Raw genomic sequence first — 20,432 nt, 5'->3', positions numbered from 1 at the left:
TCTAAGGATTCTTAGAAGATTGAAGCAGGTGGGTGCCATTGTTTTTTGCATGATGTCCCATCGTAAGGCGAGAGTCCAGACACCTAAACTTTTTATAGTTTCCTTTAGAGGGTGAAGTTCGTTCAGTTCTTCTAGGATCGAGATGAGGGATTTAAGTAGGGGACGATTACGACCAACATTACTTCAGTTTTTTCATCATTTAATTTAAGCTTGCTGCCTGACATCCAACTGGCGATATCTGAGAGACAGGAAGATAGAGCTGCCTGATCCAAATTTACATTGGTGGTAAAAGAGTAAACCAACTGATTATCGTCAGTATAAGATATTAAGGATAGACCATAGGGTTCCACAGTCTTAGCCAGTGTGGACATGTAAATGCTAAAAAGAGTGGGGCTCAGGGAAGAGCCCTGTGGAACCCCACAGTTAAAAGGTTAGATGTCGGAGAAAAAAGACCTATCCAAAACCTGGAAAAACCTATCTTCCAAACAAATAAGAGAGCCAATTGAAAGTATTGTCTTCAAATCCTGCTTGGGTGATTGTTTGAAGAAGTATTTTGTGATCCACTGTGTCAAATGCCGCACTCAAATCTAATAAAATGATTGCAGCATTGCCACATGCATTTAGCCATTGTCGAGTTTCTTCTGTGCCAAAAGGGCAGTTTCCGTGCTATGTTGAGGTCTGAAACTCATATGGGTGGGATGCAGAAGCTTATGTTCTTCTGAAAAAACTGCAACTTGTTTATTGACATGTTTTTCTACTATTTTGGATGCTACAGGAAGGAGAGCAATAGGTCTATAATTGCACAATAGAGATGCATCCAGCATAGGTTTTTTCATTAAAGGTTTGATAACAGCATGTTTCCAGGTTTGTGGTAGTTTACCAGCTGTGAGAGAGTCATTAAGAATATTAGTTAGAACCGGTGCTATAACATCCGCACCTTGAGCTAATACGGACGAAGGGACAGGGTCCAAAGGTGATCCTGATTTTATTTTTAACAAATAATCTCCAAGTAATTCTCCTGTCATAGGCTGAAAAACTGAGAGAGTGGGTCTAGGGGGAGTGATATTCAGCCTGAGATGTCTTTTTAGGCTCTTGAGATGGATTATTAGGGAAAGTTGCCTGAATGTTAAGGATTTACATTTGGAAAAAACACGCCAGATTATTGCTGTGTTTTTTAGATGCTTCCATTAGGTTAGTAGCGACAGGTTCATGAGTCATTTCCTTAAGTATGGAGAAAATCTCCCTAGGGGAATTGAATGATTGTTCTATTCTAGAAGCATAATAGGCTGCCTGCACAGATTTAATTTCCATATCGTAAGATCTAATCGATATTCTATAGTCTAATTTGGAGGCATCATTGTAGGTTTTCCTCCGTTTCCTCTCCAATTTCTTAAACTCCTTTTTTTGGTGCTGCAGCTGTGGGGAAAACCAGGGTGGGTTTCTTCTGACCAGCATTTTTGACAGCCGTCTTGGTTGGTAATAAGATATCTAAAGAATTAGAAATCCATTTATTGAATTTTTCTGCTGGACTAGATTCTATGGAAAAAGTACAAGTATGTTTTAATGTGTCTAACCAATCACTATGATTAAATTTAGACCACTGATGCGAAATCAGGTAGTTGATAGGTTGGTGAGTTTATAAATGGAATTAAGAAATGATCAGAGCAGATCAGGGGAAGGGAGGGTTGTACAGCTAAAATTCGAAGGTTACTAAACACTAAGTCGATAGTGTGACATTTGATATGGGTAGAGCCAGTGATCAACTGTCTAAGGCTGCCAAATCCATCAGAAGAGTTTTACTAGCTGTATTATAAACCTCATCTACATATTAAATATTGAAGTCACGCAAGATGGTGAAGTTGGGTGAAATCCACAACCAATTCTGGTAGAGCCTGTAGGAACTTCCCACATGGGCCAGGAGGACGCTATATCGGAATTCCGGTAGCACTGATTGCTAAGGAAAAAAAAACTTTCACTGTCAGATACATCAATTGGTTGGGTGAGGCAGTTGATCGAGTATAAAAGAGGACTTCCTCCTGTTCACCAAAGGCACCATGCAACCTTGCATTCATGCATTACTATCCAAAATTAACCTTGATGGCTTCACCTCCCCAAGCTGCATATTATTGTATACGCAATTAGATTCACCGTTGACACAGACCTTTCCTACAAAGATCATTTTAGCCAGACATTTAATATATCTTGTTGTCATCTATTCCTCTTGAAGAATGTGAAATTGTTTCTCCAAAAGGCTGACCGCAGACCAGCAGCACTAGTTGTGGTTCTCTGTCACCTAGCTGGTGGCAACCCTTTACTCTTTCATTTCCCGGACAACTCATTAGTATTCTTGAAATATATCCTCCATGCTTTGAAATGAATATTAAAGAGTCTAAAATGTTCAATCTCTTCACCCCAACAGTAAAGGAACTATATCGCCTTCTCAAACAAGACCAGGGTCCAGATGTATCACGAAGGCCTTGTGCGATTCGGAAATAGCGATTTTTAAGAAATTGCTATTTCAGACTCACAAAATGCCATGTATCACATTTGCGAATCGGTAATAGCGATTTCTTAAAAATCGCAAATGCTATTACCGAATCGCAAATTGCGATACTGGCTACATTCGCACCTATGGGCCTGTTGGCCCATATCTGCAAATTTTTTGCATTTCCAAAATTGTGATTTCTTAACTAGAAATCGCAATTTTGGAAATGCAAAACCTCAGGGTGCTGGGGGCCTAAGGCCCCCTCTGCTGCACCCCAAAATTATTTTTTTCCCCATGTAAGGTGCACACATGCCAAAAGGGCATGTGTGCTTTACATGTAAGTTTTAAAAATGCATTTTAAATGCATTTTTAAAATTTGCACATGGTTACTACCAAGTTCAACTTGGTGGTAAATAACGATTCCTAAATGCCCAAATCGCATTTAGGAATTGCTTCATACATGTGCTAAGGAGTCGCAAATAAGGATTCCTTATTTGCGATTTCTTATTTAGAGAGTCGCAATTTGCGACTCTCTAAACAGGGTCGCAATTTTAAGGAATCGCTATTTTAGCGATTCCTTAAAATTCCGTTCAGAATGTCTTTCATACATTCTGAAATGGCATTTGCATTCGCAAACGGGCATTCACACTGTTTGCGAATGTAAAATGCTTTCATACATCTGGCCCATATCATCTTCAAGACCACTTGTATCATATACAAGGTAATAATAAACAACTACCTTTCATACCTGGCAGTAAAACATCACTTCAGTTAGGCAGTGCTACACCAGTATACAGGGCATAGTAATACTAGATATGAGAAGAATAAAAAGAAAAAGAGCAAAAGACTCCAACCATACGCCCAGGAATTGGAATGCATCATTATTGCCATTAACATAGGAATGGTTCAGACCCTCTAACAATTCAGAAAGAAATTGAAGATACGTTTTCAAAGAAAACTACTGTAGGAGGCTGGCCTGGTTTGTAGTGGGTACCTTGGGTACTTACACCTTACACCAGGACCAGTTATCCCTTATTAGTCAAATGTAGTAGTGTTCTAGCAGCTTAGGCTGATAGAGGTAACTATAGCAGAGCAGCATAAGTCGAACTAGGAGACATGCAAAGCTCCTGCAATACCACTTATAGTTACACAGTACTTATACACAAGTAAATACAATACTCAGTGTTACCAAAAATAAAGGTAGTTTATTTGGGTGACACAAGGCCAAAAATATCTTAGAGGCAAATACTCCTTCTGGAGGTAAGTATTATACACAATATGTACACCAGACACCAAATAAGGTAAGTAATTATGCATAGGATAGTGCAAACAATAAGAAATGCTATAGAATGCAATAGGAGAAAATAGGTCTGGGGCAACAGAAACCATATACTAAGAAAGTGGAATGTGAATCACAAATTCCCCCCTAGACAAGTGTAATGTGTAGAGAATCGCTGGGAGAGTATGAATACAGTAAAGGTAAGTAAATTACCCCACCCCAGAGCCCAGAAAAGCAGGAGTAAAATACTGCAAGTTTCCTTAGGACACACTACAAGTCATGATTAGAGTTATTGCAAGAACCAAGCAAACCTGCAAACAACAAATGGTAGATCCCTGGACCTAAAGACCTGCAAAGGAAAGAGACCAAGTCAAGAAGTTTCAGGAAAGACAGGGGCCCCTGCCAACCCAGAAGAGGGTGCAAAAGAAGAGTCCCCGGTTGGACGAAGACTGCAGAAATGCACCCAAGGAAGATGTCAGCGGGTTCCTGTGTGATGCACTGGATGTCCCATGGAGAGCAGTTGGATGCAGGCGAGTTTTTGCGCTGGATTCGTCCAACAAGCCTTGATTCTGGCAAAGTCGCGTTTTGCGTCAAAGTGTCACTATCTGGATCCAGGAGGGACTGGGGGGCCTCAACTTTGTGTGAGGGGGAAGAGGGGGCTCTCAGCACTTTAGAGAGCACTTGGACACCAGATAGCACCCAAGGGAGTCCCAGGATACGGGGACAAAGGAGGTGCAAAATGCAGTTGGTGCAGCACTGCAAAGGAAGGTCCCACGCCGGCAGAGAACAACTCAGCGAGTTGAGCGTCACAGGATAGAGTGCTGGGGACCCGGGCAAGGCTGTGCACAAAGAAATTTTGCAAAGAGTGCACAGAGGCCACAGGAGGTGAAGAAGATGCGGTGCACAGGGGTACGTCGTTCTCGAGAAGGCAAGGTCTTACCACATCCAAATTGGGACAGCAGGAACTCAGGACAGTCTGTGTCGATGGGGTCCACTCTCTGTGTCGCCAGGAGAGGAGTCCAAGAGAACCGGTCGTCGACTTAGAAGCTGCCTGCTTCAGCAGGGGAGTTACTCCGTCACTTCACCGGAGATTTCTTCAGTCTTTCTGGTGCAGGGTGAAGACAGGGAGTCCCCAGAGAGTGCACACTGTGAAAACTGTTGCAGTTGCTGGCTGGAGCTGAATTCTCAGTGGAAAAGGAGCCCTTCTGGATACTTTGTTGCTGTTACAGCGGTTCCTGGAGCAGTCTGCGGTTAATCCGAGGTTAGAGGATAAGGTAGTAGTTGCAGAGGAATCCCGATGGAAACTTGCTAGCAGAATCTGAAGAGAACCCACAGGAGAGACCCTAAATAGCCCTGAGGGGGGATTGGCTACCTTATTAGGTATGGACCTATCAGACGGGGTCTCTGGCACTGGACACACTGGAGGAGCTCTGGACACCACCCATGGGGTGGTGATGGACAGGGGAGTGGTCACTCCCCTTTCCTTTGTCCAGTTTCGCCCCAGAGCAGAGACTGGGGGGTCCCTGAACCGGTGTAGACTGGCTTATGCAAGGAGGGCACAATCTGTGCCCTTCAAAGCACTTCCAGAGGCTGGGGTAGGCTACCCCTCCCCAGCCTGTAACACCTATTTCCAAAGGGAGAGGGTGTAACACCCTGCTCCCAAAGGAAATGCTTTGTTCTGCCTTCCTGGGACTGAGCTGCTCAGACCCCAGGAGGGTAGAACCCTGTCTATGAGGTGGCAGCAGCTGTAGCTGCATTGCAAGCCTCAGAGAGCTGGTTTTGCAAAACTGGGGGTCCATGGTGGAGCCCCCAGAATGCATGGAATTGGCTCCCTTACGACAGATTTGGAATGGGGGGGGGGCAATTCCGTGATCTTAGACACCTTACATGGCCATATTCGGAGTTACCATTGTGAAGCTACATATAAGGTATTGGCCTTTATGTAGTGCACGCGTGTAATGGCGTCTCTGCACTCACAAAGTGCCGGGAATTGGCCCTGAACTATGTGGGGGCCCCTTCGCTAGTGAAAGGGTGCCCTCACACCTAGTAACTTTGCACCTAACCTTCAGCAAGTGAAGGTTAGACATAGAGGTGACTTATAAGTTACTTAAGTGCAGTGAAAATGGCTGTGAAATAGTGTGTGCACTATTTCATGCAGGCTGCAATGGCAGGCCTGTGGAAGTGTTTGTATGAGCTCCCCATGGGTGGCAAAAGAAATCCTGCAGCCCATAAGGATCTCCTGGAACCCCAATGCCCTAGGTACCTAGGTACCATATACTAGGGACTTATAAGGGGGTCCAGTTTTCCAATTGAAATTTGGTAAATTAAGTCACTAGCCTATAGTGACAAATTTAAAAGCAGCGAGAGCATAAGCACTGAGGTTCTGGTTTGCAGAGCCTCAGTGACAGTTAAGCACTATCCACACACACACATTAGGCCATAAACTATGAGCACTGGGATCCTGACCAGCAGGATCACAGTGAGGCAGGCAAAAACAAACTGACATACAGGTAAAAATTGGGGTAACATGCCAAGAAAGATGGTACTTTCCTACAACTTCCACCTCAAAATATTGGAGATTACTGACTTCTTGCAGCTTGTTAATGGTTTTCTACTATTACCAGTGTTTAAATAGAAAGATAAAAGCGCAGATACTCACTGTTTAGAGTACCTGCTTGCTTCTGAGAAGTGCCCGTACTCTCCTATTAAATGCATTGCAACAGTGCTAAAACGTTCAGGTACTCACCCTTTCAAATTAAAGAAGTGCAGTTACTGAGTACCCGTCAGTACCTGCCCATTCAAAACTCCGACTATTACCTATCACTCTCTGTTAGGTGTCCCTCTGCTTCCCAAATGTTATTAAATACATACAAAGGGGCTCACTGTTCCCTTAGTTTTGTTTTTTCGTTAGTGCTTCCATGTTTATGTGTTTTTTAAAATACATAGGACACCGGAATGGATATGCAGACCGTGAGTGTATACGGCAGGCACGTAGCCAATTCACTTTCTTTGAAGCTTTTCCTCCCTTTAACATCACATGTTGTCAGAGAGTTGTCTTCCACATTACGAACTACAGCATTTTGTAACTGGCCTATTGTATTAGAAATATCAGTCTTTATCAGAGGTGGAGGGATTTTTTTCTCAACTGTAAAGGATGTCTCGACTTCACAGTTGCTACTGAAATGCGCCATAACATGTGGAACAATGTTTCTGCTCTTACGCTCCCTAATTGTACGTAACTTCCCACTTTCCAGACGGTCACAAAATCCCTAAAGACGTTTCTTAGCACAAATAATCTTCTCACTGTATTATGATAAACACTATTGGCTTTGACATATCCTAATTTCGATCTTTGGCGCCGTATCCCAGTTCTTGCTTTTAGACGTTTTTCGTTTGGACTGAGCCTATGTTTCTTATGATTTGTTTTCGAATGTGTGTCTTTGTCAGGTGGAACCCTTTACCAGCCTGTCACCATGGTAACCTCACAGGGTCAGGTTGTCACTCAGGCCATCCCGCAGGGATCAATACAGATTCAGAACACACAGGTAAGTGTCCGGAATGTAATTTGCGTCTCGTTATTCTGTATTTCTCTGCTTATTGAATTACACAGACAGATTTGGAAATTGCTATTTCTTCTCTCAAATGCTTGTTTTTACTTACCTTATTTATTGTTGTTTTCTCTTCATATCTGAAATTATATGATGCCATAGTTCACAGAGAGAGAGAGAGGGAGAGAGAGAGAGATTACTAAATGTATAAACCGTAAATTGTTCAAATTTATCGAAAAATGGCTCACATAAAAAAGGTACAGAATAAGATTTACATCAATGCTGTGTGTGTCACATTGCTCTTTAGACCACTGGACACAATAGCAGACCCTCGGGTAATTCGGGGTGCAGGCACATCAGGACCTCATGATCAGCAGGTACAGTAAAAAGTACAGCAAATGCAGCGTGCAGGTGTGCCGACTTGTCATGATGATCAAGCGCAGGAAGACATGCAGGAAATTAGGATGGTGCATCTATGCCTTTCTCTCACCATCATTGGCTACAGGATGATTTTACTCATTGCAATATCAAGGCGAATTGTGCCCGCTTTTGGGCCACGTTCGGGATGAGGTAGAATGGAGTGGTCTGAGAGTGCATTGTCTTGGCATGCCCCTTTTGCAAGTAGTATATCATAGTATGAAGATATCACATAAAGCTTTTGTGTGCCTTTCAGCAACAACAAGATTTGATTCAGGAGAACAAGGTACCCGAGGATTTTTCAACATGGCACAAGGAAATATTAGAATATATAGAAATATTAGAAAAAGTAGAATGTTTACAGGTTGAAGTAAAAACTATAAAAAGTAAGAAAATATGGAGAGAAGTAAAATATGTAAATAAATAAATAGGTAAATAAGTCAAATATGTAAAAACAGTTACAAAATACATTAAAAAAGGAAAACAAGTACAGAAAGGAAAAAGGAACCTCAAGAATGATCGGGAGCAACTAAGTATCTTACAGAGAATTAAAAAGAACTATATGAACATGTACAGTCCCAACACTTGCACGTTCCTAATTGCAATTATTTGCTACTCACAATTTTGAATTCACAAAATGCGATGTACAACAGTGTCTCAGACAAAGTTCCTTATTCCAAAATGGGTCGTAAGGGACCTGCCTCATCAATATCCATCAGGCAGGTTGCACTTGGCGACCCATTGGGAATGCCCTGTAGTCACAGGGATAGTAGCCTGCTAGGGTCAGCAGACCACCATGTCTCTGACTGCTTTTTCAATAAATCATTTTTTTAGTGCAGCCCATTTTACTTAAATGAAAGCGGTTGCTTTTCAAAATTGAAAATAAAAAGTTTTATTTTCATTTTATAATAGCAGGTCAATGGTCTCTGGGACCACTGCTTGCTCTTAAAAAATGATAGTGCCCACATTCACGAAGGGGAAGGGGTCCCTTGGGACCCTGTCCAGTTGGCAAATGAATTACCACTTCCTTCATGGAATCAGTAAAAGATGATTGTTTTGTGACCGAATTCCGGTTGCAAAACATTCATACATGGCCCTGCTACTCGCTATTAGGAAGGGAGGCCCTTCACACGCCCCTTCCTAATACTGACTCACAAACCCCATTTTGCGATTCAGTAATTGGTTACCAAATTGCAAAATAGGGTTGGCGCATGGCAAAAGGCAATTTAGCATTCGCAAACGGCTCAATTCCCTGTTTACGAACGCTAAATAGTTTTGTACATGTGGCCCTTGATGAACAGTAAAAAAGGGATGATTACCGTAAGAAAAGTTGGTGAAATATTTGTAGAGGTCACTGAAAAAAATGTAAGGACATTCTGACAGCTGGTGCAGGATGGGTCAGGAAAGGAAGGAGGGAGGTGTTAAGATCCATGGTAAGTGAAGATCCTTGGGTTTGTTACATAAAGGAATTATAATGTAAAGATTGTGGGGGGGTACCCAGAATAGTAAATGTTTAAATAAGTAAAGACCTCCATCGCTATTCTCTTGTGAAAATAATAAAGAAAAGATATTATCCCTAAAAGTAATAAATGCAGCAGGCCCCGATAACCTCCCAGGTGTGATAATTAAGTCAAATGTAGACCAGGAGTCAACATTTTATTTTTTGACATTACAAAGAACTTTAGTGTGCAGTCTTTTGCCAGAAAGGTGGAAGGGACAACTGTAAGACCCATTTATAAGAAAGATTATGCTACAACTGCAATGCAAAAAAAAATCAATATTTGATAAGCCTACTAGATGCTGGGGAACAGTTATTTTCAGAGATTCTGCTGCAACAGATAAAAGACTGGGTCCAAACCAGCAAGATAGTCCTGCAAGAAGGTTTCAAGGAGGGTAATTGAACCATAGACCACTGTTTTAGTTTGTGGATGGTAGCAAGGAGGTCCATAGACCAAAGGGAGTAATTGATTTGTTGCTTCATATATTTCAGTGCAGCATTTGATATGGTGTAGCGCAACCTGTCGTTGGAATCTCTAAATAATTTCAGAATCCCATTAGATTTTATATGAAATCTTTAAGTGTTACATAGCTGGAACTGGGCGAAGGTGATAGTGGACCCGAAAGGGACCAAAATGCAACAGACAAAAAATTGAAATGCCTCCAGGAAGGTTGCGTATTGGCTCCATTGCTATTTACTATGTTTCTAGCGTACTTACCAGCTGTCCTAAAAGGTGCCATGGGTTTATGTCCAAAGATGAATGGCTTCCATGTCCCATGCCTTTTAGATGCTGATGACTTGGTAATAATGGGCATGACAGAGATAGGCCTGTAAAGGAAATTGAAAGTGTTTCATGATTATTGCACAAGGAAGAACCTTCTAGTCGATATGGATAAAACCAAAGTACTGGTGTTTGGGAAAACAAGTGTAAATTATAGGTGGAGACTAGGAGGAAACAAAATAGAAATAGTTAAAAAGTATACATTTTTAGGGATGTGGTTTAATGGGAAACTGAATTGGAAGGATCATATAGAATCCCTAAAAGCAACTGCATTGTCCTCTGTAAAGACCATGGAAGATTCTCTCTATGCCCCATTCTTTTAGCTTACCATGCTATGATCCACCCCAAACCCCAGTATGTAGGAGAACTGCTGTGCTTAAGTGCACATTTAGACAGGAATATTGAGAAAGGGAAGTGTGTAAAGAGACTGTTATCCCTAACCCTGGCAACAATTGCACAGGCCTTAAGAGTAAAAACCCATCTCCCAGCCCAGAGCTATATACATATGCTGGAATAGTAAGATTTTGGTCAGAACGGGCGATGGAGGGGGAATTAAAAATATGTGTAGTATGTCAGGAGGTGATTTTTGAGATTTAGAAGGAGTTTATGACATTATTGTGATATTTGTTGGAAAACGTGCATTTTTATGAATGGTTTCTGTTCTTCTGTTTTAAAAAAGTCCTTCGGTCTCAATACACATAATTTAGGAATGACTGACTGACTTGGCATGCTCATTATACACCCCCATATAAGAAAAAACTATAGGTGATACATCTTTCTCCATTCAAACAGCCAAACTATGTATGGAATTCATTACCCCCAAATATAAGATCCACAGATAACTATGTTGTCTTCAGAAGACTACTTGATTGTTGGGTTTTTCCTTCATAACCACCATATTCAAACAGCTATGGTCTGCATATGCCTGTGTTGATAAATATTTTTAATCTGATAATGTGTCTATTCTAGATATGTATAGTTCTTTAGGAAATATGTATTGCTACTATGTCATAACAATAAATCACACACTCTATAAACCTGTTTAACTAATGTATATTTACTCACGGTTTAAATATGTATATGTTTATGTATATCTATCTATTCTATCTATCTATCTATCTATCTATCTATCTATCTATCTATCTATCTATCTATCTATCTATCTGTGTGTGTGTGTGTGTATATGTATGTGTATTCATGTGTGTATGTATGTGTGTGTGTGTGTATATATATGTGTATGTTATTCTATGCTTAACATGTTCATAAGTGATTGAATTGCTCCTAGATAAGTTGTTATATTAGATACTTATGAATCCCTGCTCACATTGTATATCACACTGATCAAATGTTTTATTATCATAAGCATTTAGCTATTATAAAATTGAATAAAAAGAAATAGATGTTAGGAAAGTATACTTATTAATTAACTTCAAATATTACAAATCTTGAAAGTCTGTGTTTATTCAATACTACTTTTTTTCTCATATTATACCCATTATTATTTTCCCTGAACATATATCCCCTTACTATATATTTACATATATATTTATTTATTACTCTAGTCCTACTGTACTAGAGAAAAATTAAATAAAAATAAAATAAAATCTGTAAATAAAATTCAGATTATAAACAAGAAAATTAAAAATATATATTAATAATAACAATGAATAAATAAAAAATATGATAAAAAATGTGTATATACATAAATAAAATTATAAATAAAAAATATATTTTTACTCTCTTGTAAGCTTTACTTTGCCTACCCATCACCATATGTCATGTCTCTATCAATCTATCCTCCAACCCCACTCTGACTCATCCCAAACCCATTCTGCTACTTTCATCTCCTAAATAACCCTGCCTTCCTTCCTCTTCCACATGTAACTCACCCAAACTTCAGTTTACTACCATGATCTCCCAAAGAACCCTACTAAATTCTCCCTCATTTATCTCACCTTTAACTCATCCAAAACCCCTACTTCTACTATGATCTCCCTAACCCTCTCCACAGTCTCTCCCATGCTCCATCCCCTCTTTACTCATCCCAAGCCTCATCCTATTACTATAAACTCCCAATTAACACTCCTGGATTCTTCCCTCCTCTACCCCTTAATTTCTCCAGTCAATCCAACTAACAAACTCACATATACGCAGCTCAAATTAACTCATAATAATACTAAAACTATACTCATATTTCCCTTTACCAATCCACCACTAATTCCTTTTGGGTTTCAGAGTAGCGTGCTACTCGCTGACAAGGGCTTCAACGCCTCGTCAGGGGTAGAAAGCGCTATATAAATACTACTACAATACAATACTATTACAATTATCTTTGACCTCCTGAAAGCAATGGCTGAATACTGAACTCAAGTTCTGGCTGAAAAAGATAGTCCAACTCCTGTATTCCTTCCCTGTCACAGAGTAACAGACCTTCTTCCTCAGACCTAGAGGAGTAGTCTCTATACCTAACAGGAAAACATGCAAAGGTGGTCAGCTTCTACCACGTCTTGAAGCAGTTACCCCATAACCAGTTGCGTAGTAGGACTCAAAGTTAGCCCCTTCAGAGACTTTTTTTTTTCCAAATAAAACCAACATGTCTTTGAGTATTTTTTTAAATGTTTTTCAGCCTAAAATGCAATCATAACAACAACTACAAGAGAGCTTTGTACTGCAGCTGAAGCACATAGAGCTCTAGCAAAGAGTGATTTAAAAAAAATATGGGGCCACTAGTTGCCTTTTATATAACATTTTGGGCCCTGGAGTATGGGGGCACCCGGGGCAGAAATCAGCTTGTGGAGGGGAGGGGGGCCCTAGGCATGCTCCCTTCCCAAACATTCTTCTTTATTGACCTCTGGAACTTCGCTTACCCAGGGGATCATTTAGCGGCTGCCACAAGAGGCCCTCAATATCACAGCAAAAATAAACATTTTATTTTATTTTAGTAGAGACCCCCCACATGGGCTATGAAGGCAGGGTTTCCCTACCTTGCCCCTTATACCTTTTTTTTAACAGACTCAGAACTAAGTCCTTAAGTCCTGTACTTCGCTGACACAACATTTTCTTTCAAGTTGCTGCCAGCAAATAAGAGCACCTGCTCCCACTGGAGTGTATTCTCACAGGAGGAAGAAGCTCCAAAGAAAAAAAAAGCCCCTAGTTCTATCAGAATGCTCTATTTTTTTAAGTTGTGATTGCAGGACTCGCACAAGAGTCCCTCGAACCCAACCGTCCAGATGTACAAATATTTTTGTACCTTAATTTCTTTATACTTCGATGATAAGCAAATTTATGTAAATATGGGCCCATTCGGTGCAGTTTTTTGCGGCGGAGTGGCGTGCAGTGGGTGTTGCTGTGGACGTTCCACTGCAAAACCCATTGCTTTTGACACTGACCTAGATTTAGAAGAAATTGTTAATCTGTGGCAGCGCCAAAACTAACGGCATCCCAGGGGTGGCGTTAGCATGTTGCATCAAGGAGGAATACTTTTATTCCTCCTCGTTTTTACTTTTTCTATGTGTGCTGCATTCTGCAGTACGCATAGAAAGAGCAAAAGGCCATGAATGATTGTTTATGTGCAGGTTCGCTTCCTTTCCTGCACATAAACAATCATTCAAAAATGACAATTTGGTACTTCTATGTGTGCTGTACTCTGCAGCACACATAGACGTGTCAATTCGCCATTGTAGATTGTTTATGTGCAGGAAGGCTTTCCTTCCTGCACATAAACAATCTATCCCCTCAATGCAGACACCATTCCACTATGGTGCTTGCAAGGAAGCCTGCGTTGGCGCTGGCAGCTAGATTTAGCACAAGTGCAGGGGGAAACACAGATTTGCGCCGTATTTTTGTAAATACAGCACATCCCTGGGATGTAAATATTGTTGCAGCACTGCGCCACTTTTTTGTAAATCTGGATCCAAAAATGTTTATTACTTTACACCATATGCTAATCAAATACATGTGGTTCCCTCTCCACGCCTGTTGTGCAGTCAGAGCCGTCTGTTTCATCTCCTAAACTAAACACACCATGCTTTGGAATCACCTAACTTTATTAGGAAGTCACATGTCTCTTCATAGTAGCAGTAGTGATATTTTTTTAGTTGAGATCTTCTCTCTTAAACAATAAATAATTAAAACCCAACATGCAATCACATACAATGTACAATAATTCAACAGCAAATCGTTTAGACAGTGCTTACATTTAAAAAACAGCTACAATAGCAAATTATTCAGCAGCAGTTCTTTAAATCAGTACTTGTAATACACTATTGTTTATAGACATTGCAGATCTGGCCAGGACACACGTTACATCTAAAAAATGCTTTCTAAATAATAAAACAATGTGCCACCAATCTAGATCTGATATGTATTTTAAGAAAATAGTCTTTAAAACAGTGGTGTAACGAAACTGGAGGGGGCCCCCACCACACTCACTCAAGCCAGGTGCGGTACTGAGGGGGCACACTGGAGCACACACCCCCCGCCTCACACCACCACCACTGCAGACGCCTTTGTTACACCATTGCTTCAAAAGTTCCTGTTGATAAGTTAAAAAAAAACATCAACAGTCTAAAAGCATGGGAATCTTAGTACAGTGCCTCTGTGGCACTCATCCACCCAATCGTTCTCTATTCTTAAAAGAGCACAGCCCAGATGGGAGCTCATGGAGTGAGGGTAATCCTACTCTAATTATAAAATTAATATGACACATTTTGGTATTTGGGAAACCATAGAGATAGGGAAATGAGGTATTAGTTACCCAGATCTCACAGAGTTCTCCACATGTAGGCTTGGCTATTAGATATCAAAGATCCATTTCTAATCCACCCATCATTGATAATTCTTTCTTGATGTGGGTTAGTGGAAATGCAACATTATAATTCTTAATCTTCAGTACATCTGCAATCACTTTTAAGTGATTCCTTATCTTTTGAGTCTACTTAAGATCACTTGATATAATCTTATCCCAAAATACGGTGGCTATCTTTGGTTTTTCAGATGTTAACCTATTCCCCCAAAACCTTAATGTTCATATAACCGTAGTGATAGACCAGGTTTGGAGCTCAGCCTCTGCCCTTATAGCTGATACCATTGTACATTTGGAGGGATAGAAGATTTTTAGGCAGTAGCCTTCTACCTTACCCCAATGTGAACTCTTTTTCCAGACCCAGAACTTCTACTCTGTTTAGAGCTTTAGGAGGAATTAGTGCTTTATAAGCTACTATATCTGGTTGAAGGGATGGCCCACCAAAACTTTGTTTAAATTTCTGGAAGCCACTAATGGTTTATAATTCTTTAGCCTTTAGTGTTGCGATTTGGGACGGCCGAGTCAATGATTTACTAAAAAGCATCCTTAAGTGCCTATTTTCAGATGTTTCTTCAATTTTAGATTGCCCAATAGACTATGCAGAGCTGTGCTCCTTCTTACCAAAAGTCATAGTTTTTGTTTTATCTAAATTAATAATTAACTTATTTTTAAGGCAGAACTTTTTGAACTCCATCGGTTTCTTTTTTAAGCCAAGTGGAGTACGATCCATAATGATGAGGTTGTCTGCATAAAGCAAGCTTGATATATGAGAACAACCCACTTCAGTAGAAAAGGAGTGAGTATCTAAGAGTGTTTTTGGAAGGTCAGAAATCTTCGGTGCAAAAAGTGCTTGATCCATCACACATCATTGGCACAGCCCATTTTGTGTGCTAATATTTCAAGAGAGGCTACCATTGGCATCCAACTTCACTAGTCCCCAGTTTTCACTATGAATCTTGTTTAATATCCTTAAAAGTGTACCTGGAATGTATGCGTTTTCCATTCTATCTCACAGAATCTCTCATTCAACCAGGTCAGAGGCATCCCGAAATCTATAAAGCAGGTATAGATAGAATCCTCAGTTTCTAAGAGTAGTAGTGCTATAGCCCAAGGCTAAATCAGTGATTGATACTAGAATGCATAGTCTTAAAGCTGCACTCTTTTAAGGATATCAGAGTCAGCTCTTCACACCATTGTATAGGAGCCTAAAGAAATATTTAGCTAAATATCCATTAAGCTAATTAACCAGCATTTTTAGGGATCTACCTGGTTGCCCTTTTTAGACATAGATTTTATTGTTGCACCTTGCCAATTCTCATTGTAGGTCTGAGCAGATGTAAATTGCTAAAACACAGCGGCATAGAATTTTGCTCACCTAACTATGTTAGTCTTTATTGTGAGATCCTGCAAATAGTCCGGTTCCGCAGATCTAGTTCACTTTGCTTGCGTAATGATATCTCTAATTGCGGAGTCAGGAAATAAGGCAAGCAATTCAGAGGGAATGGGAGAAGCCTTCCTAATTCCAACATTGTCTTTCCCTACATATGCTGCCTTTAAATAATTAATCCTACCCTCTTCAGATACCAGACATCCTATTATTATGTCTCCGCCATAGGTGCACCAGTTACCAGAATTTCACATAATTGTTAGAAATTACTGCCAACATTTCATCCCAATTCCTTTCAAATGCTGACAGTTTATTTATTTTGTAACCTAACTTTATATTTCTTAAAACCTTTGGAGGTAGGAGGAGCCATGATATGTTGGCCTGTTTTATTTCCCTTTTTCACTTCTGGCATTTAGCCTCAAACCAAATAGGCTTTTTTCAGTTGTCAATCCAACAGGGAGGACTTTGTAAGTGATGTAAATGAAAAATTCCTATTTCCTTTCAAGCAGTTGACCATGGCTATTATTCTTAGTTCATATTTTTTGATAGGATTACTACTTGTCAAGATCAAACCATCAAGGTCAATATGATTTTGGGGGTGTGGTGTGCCCGACCAGCAAGATGGCCGCAACACCGTGAGGCTCTGCCTGGCGGGGGAATAAATCCTCCCGATTCTCCTTCAGAGCAGCCTCCCGATCCCTGGGTCGCACTGTTAGCGGCACCCGGAAGCTTCAGGAGGCTGCTGGTGGCACTGGGGTCTTCCGGCTGGTGACAGGTGAGCCGGTCTGCCTGGAGTCTCCTGGCGGGCCTTGCTGGATTTGGTAGGCGTGGGCCTCTGTAGTGGCGGTGGGCCAGGCCGCTGTCGGCGCGCTCGTTGAAGTGGCGCTGATGGGCGACCCCTTAATTTTTCTATTATAGGCCGCATCTCTTCTCCCGCTGTGGGGAACCATGCCATTGAGCGGGCCCCTTTTCTTTTCCTGTGGGTGCGTGCGTTTTTGGCGGCCTGGTTCCTGCCCCCTGGGGGGCCCATTCGGCGGCGGGCTGCGGGCACCTGCGGAGGTGGGGGCTGGGCTGTCTTCGGTGCATCTATGAGGGCGACCCCTTTGATTTTTGGGCCTCATGGTGTCCCCTTAGCAGGGGGTAGGGGCTTTGGTGGGTCCCCCCTCCCCTCTCCAACTGGCACACGCATTAGATGGCATTAGGTGGCCCTCTTTTTTCCTTTGTCTCCCCGACGGGGCCCGTTTGTGGGTGCTTGCAGGGCTGTAGGGCCACTTGGGGCGCTGGGGGCTGACCTCGCCGGCTTGCGGCTTCTGGGACATGGTGCTCTTCTGGTGCTTGCTGCGGCCTGGGGCCTGTGGGGGTTTGAATTTCCCTCCCCCCTCCTTTTTTGCGTGTGGAGAGTGGGTGCCTGCTTGGGGTGCTACGGCCTGGCGCCTGGACCTGTATTGGGCCTGGCTGCGACTGACTGACAGGGCCTGATCGGCGGCGGGACTCGAGCAGCGTGCCCATGTGGTGTAGCAGACGCTCATCTGGGCTGCTGTTGTGGACATCTGCGTCTGGACGGACATTGTGGTCCTGGCTGCGGGACCGGCTTGGGGGCCCTGACAATTAGATCCATATTTCAGGCTTGGTCTGGCCGGGACCGGTGACTTGGAGTCCGTACCCTTGCGGCGTTCCTGTCCTGGGTGGCTTTGCCTGGTGGGTGTCCAGTGCTGAAGAGGTGTGACGCACTTGTGATCGCTTACCCAGAGGCTTGCGCAAAGGATGGGGAAGGCCGATCATAAACAGCCGAAACTCACCTTTGAGGGGGGTAAGAAGAACGGTGCAGCCGGTCCTTCGCCGGATGACTCGTTACCTGAGGAGCTTCTTCCGTAAAGGCTATGTTCTTAGACCTCAAGCATAGCCTGGCTGGCATTGATGCTAAGCTTGACCGTCTGACTGAGCAGATGGATAGTTTAAAGGAACCGGTGGATGGTCATGAGGTTCGTTTTGAGCAGTTGGAATCTCGCACCTCGGACTTAGAGGATGGACGCCGTGGAGACGGAGAACAATTGCTGCACATAGAACGCATGCTGGAGGTGATCCGCAACAAGAATGAGGATTTAAAGGCCTGGTTGCACCACAATAATATACGCATTATCGGCCTCCCTGAATCGACGGCTATGGGCCATATGGAGGACTGTGTTGAGACGATGCTGTCTGCGCTGTTTCCCAGTGAGCTCTCCCAGGTCGTGGTGGTGGAGAGGGCCCATAAGTCTTTGGGTCCTCGCCACCCCCGGTAACTCTGCCGAGTCCTATAGTGGTTCGCTTGCTGAACTACCGGGACAGAGACACTGTGCTTAGACTGGCCAGAGAGCGTAGACCGGTGATTTGCAATAACACTGAACTTAACTTTTTTCCTGATTACAACCCTGGGGTGCCGGCTGCCCAACGGGCCTTCCTGCCGGTCAAGCACACTCTTAGCCAGATGGACGCCAAATACGCCCTCATTTATCCAGCCAAATTACATGTGCAGCATAGAGGCAAGCTGCATTTCTTTACTGATCCGGAACTGGCTGCCAAGTTCACAAAATCGGTTCCCAAAAAGGCGCTGTTGGAGGGTTCAAGAGATTCTGGCAGAGAGAGAGAAGCCCTGAGTGACAATGACTAAATGGTCTTTGCTGTGCCGGGGGCTGGTGGCCCCGCCCGCTGCCTTATTGCTAATATTCTGGTTAATGTTTCTAATATATAACACGGCTGCTCTATTCTACTTGTTGTATTGCGAGTTCCCCTGCAACCCGTCCCGCTTGGGTTGGTGTCTCGGATGGCCTGTTCCACGCCCATGTGGATGAGTCCTTTGACACTGTTTAACACTGTTATTTGGGGTTGGGTGGGACTGCTGCACAGACCCTTTTTGGGGGGTCAGCGTGGGTGGCGGTTAGGGTTGTTCTGGGTTTGGGTTCCTTACTATGTCTTCCTTTCTTCGTCTTCATTTCCCTTTCTGCATACTGTCGCCATTGTGAATATGTGGTGTGGAGGCCTGGGTTTGCTGGATGACCATTCAGTATAACTGGGAGTAGTGGGACGCCTGTTTGCTGCCTTACTTGGAATGTACGTGGGCTAAATGATGGGCGCAAGATGAGACTGTTGTCTGCCTATGTGCAGTGTCACCCGATTGACATTTGCATGTTGCAGGAGACCCACCTGGTTGCGACCACCCGTAATGGGATAAAGGCTGGCTGGATCAGAGAGTGTCATTCTGCCGTATGTTCGAGCTATGCTGGAGGTGTGGCAATTTTGATTAGGAAGGGGCTACAGTGGCGCACCAAAAAGACAATTGGGGATCTGGGCGGTCGCTATGTTATTATGCGTGGCACCCTGCTGGATAGGCCCTGTAGACTGGTGTTGCTTTATGGTCCAGACACTGACGACCCAGATTTTTTCCCAAAGGTGGGCCGGCTGATTGACTTGCTGGGATCTGGGACCTTGCTGTGGGGGGGGGGGGAATTTCAATGTGGTATTGGACCCTGTGGCAGACCGTGAGAGCTCAGCTCGTCCGCCGCATGTGGGGGCCGCTAGGGCACTTTTGCATGTGATGACTGAGGGTGCCATGGTAGATATATGGAGGGTGAAGCATGATACCTGTGTCAATTATGCTCATAATAGCTGGTGTTGCATAGACAGGTGGCTTGTCTGCTGGAGTTGACTATACCAACCCCCCCCCTCCTCTGGGCCTTCATATGGCGACTCCCTAATGTTGCTCTTAGAGATCAGGTATTCCGAACTGAGATATGCGAAGCTATCCTGAATTACTTCTCTGAGAATGGAGGGTTGGTGGCTTCCGCTGGGATGGTGTGTGAGGCTTTTATAGTAGTGATTCGTGGCATCTGCATTGCTAAGCATCATGGAGTGCTGAAGGTGCTGAGGAAGGAGCTGACAGAGCTGGAGGCTCAGCTTGTTGATCTGGAAAAACGCTTGGCGGCCGATTGGTCGGGAGACATTCTGGCCACATTGAGAAGCAAGATGACACAGTATGAGGAGGCTGCATTGTTTCTTGGGGAAGTATACTGTGGCAAGAAGATATGGCGAAGGCGAGAGAGCTGGTTGTATGCTAGCAGGCATGCTCCGTAAGCCGTGGGCAAGTAATTACATTGTAGAATTGTCAGATTCAGCAGGCGATCGTCACACTGGCACTGACGAGATTAAACGTGTTCTCACTGAATTCTATGCCGATCTGTATGCAGAGATCTGGAT

The 20,432-nt window shown here is 42.9% G+C and overlaps 1 protein-coding gene across 22 annotated transcripts in view; it reads left to right on the top strand.

Annotated features, from left to right (window-relative positions):
- PKNOX2 (PBX/knotted 1 homeobox 2) overlaps positions 1 to 20,432 on the top strand; it is a 3,670,033-nt gene that overhangs the window by 3,135,556 nt on the left and 514,045 nt on the right. For all 22 annotated transcript variants that reach the window (XM_069224545.1, XM_069224549.1, XM_069224540.1 and 19 more), the window contains one exon: positions 7,212 to 7,309. In XM_069224545.1, coding sequence (XP_069080646.1) covers positions 7,212 to 7,309 — 98 coding nt within the window. The remainder of the gene's footprint in view (positions 1 to 7,211; positions 7,310 to 20,432) is intronic.

Source organism: Pleurodeles waltl, chromosome 3_1 (assembly GCF_031143425.1).
Source record: "Pleurodeles waltl isolate 20211129_DDA chromosome 3_1, aPleWal1.hap1.20221129, whole genome shotgun sequence".
Lineage (NCBI taxonomy): Eukaryota > Metazoa > Chordata > Amphibia > Caudata > Salamandridae > Pleurodeles > Pleurodeles waltl.
The sequence above is the reverse complement of the archived record's forward strand: the minus strand, read 5'-3'. Positions and strand labels throughout refer to the sequence as shown.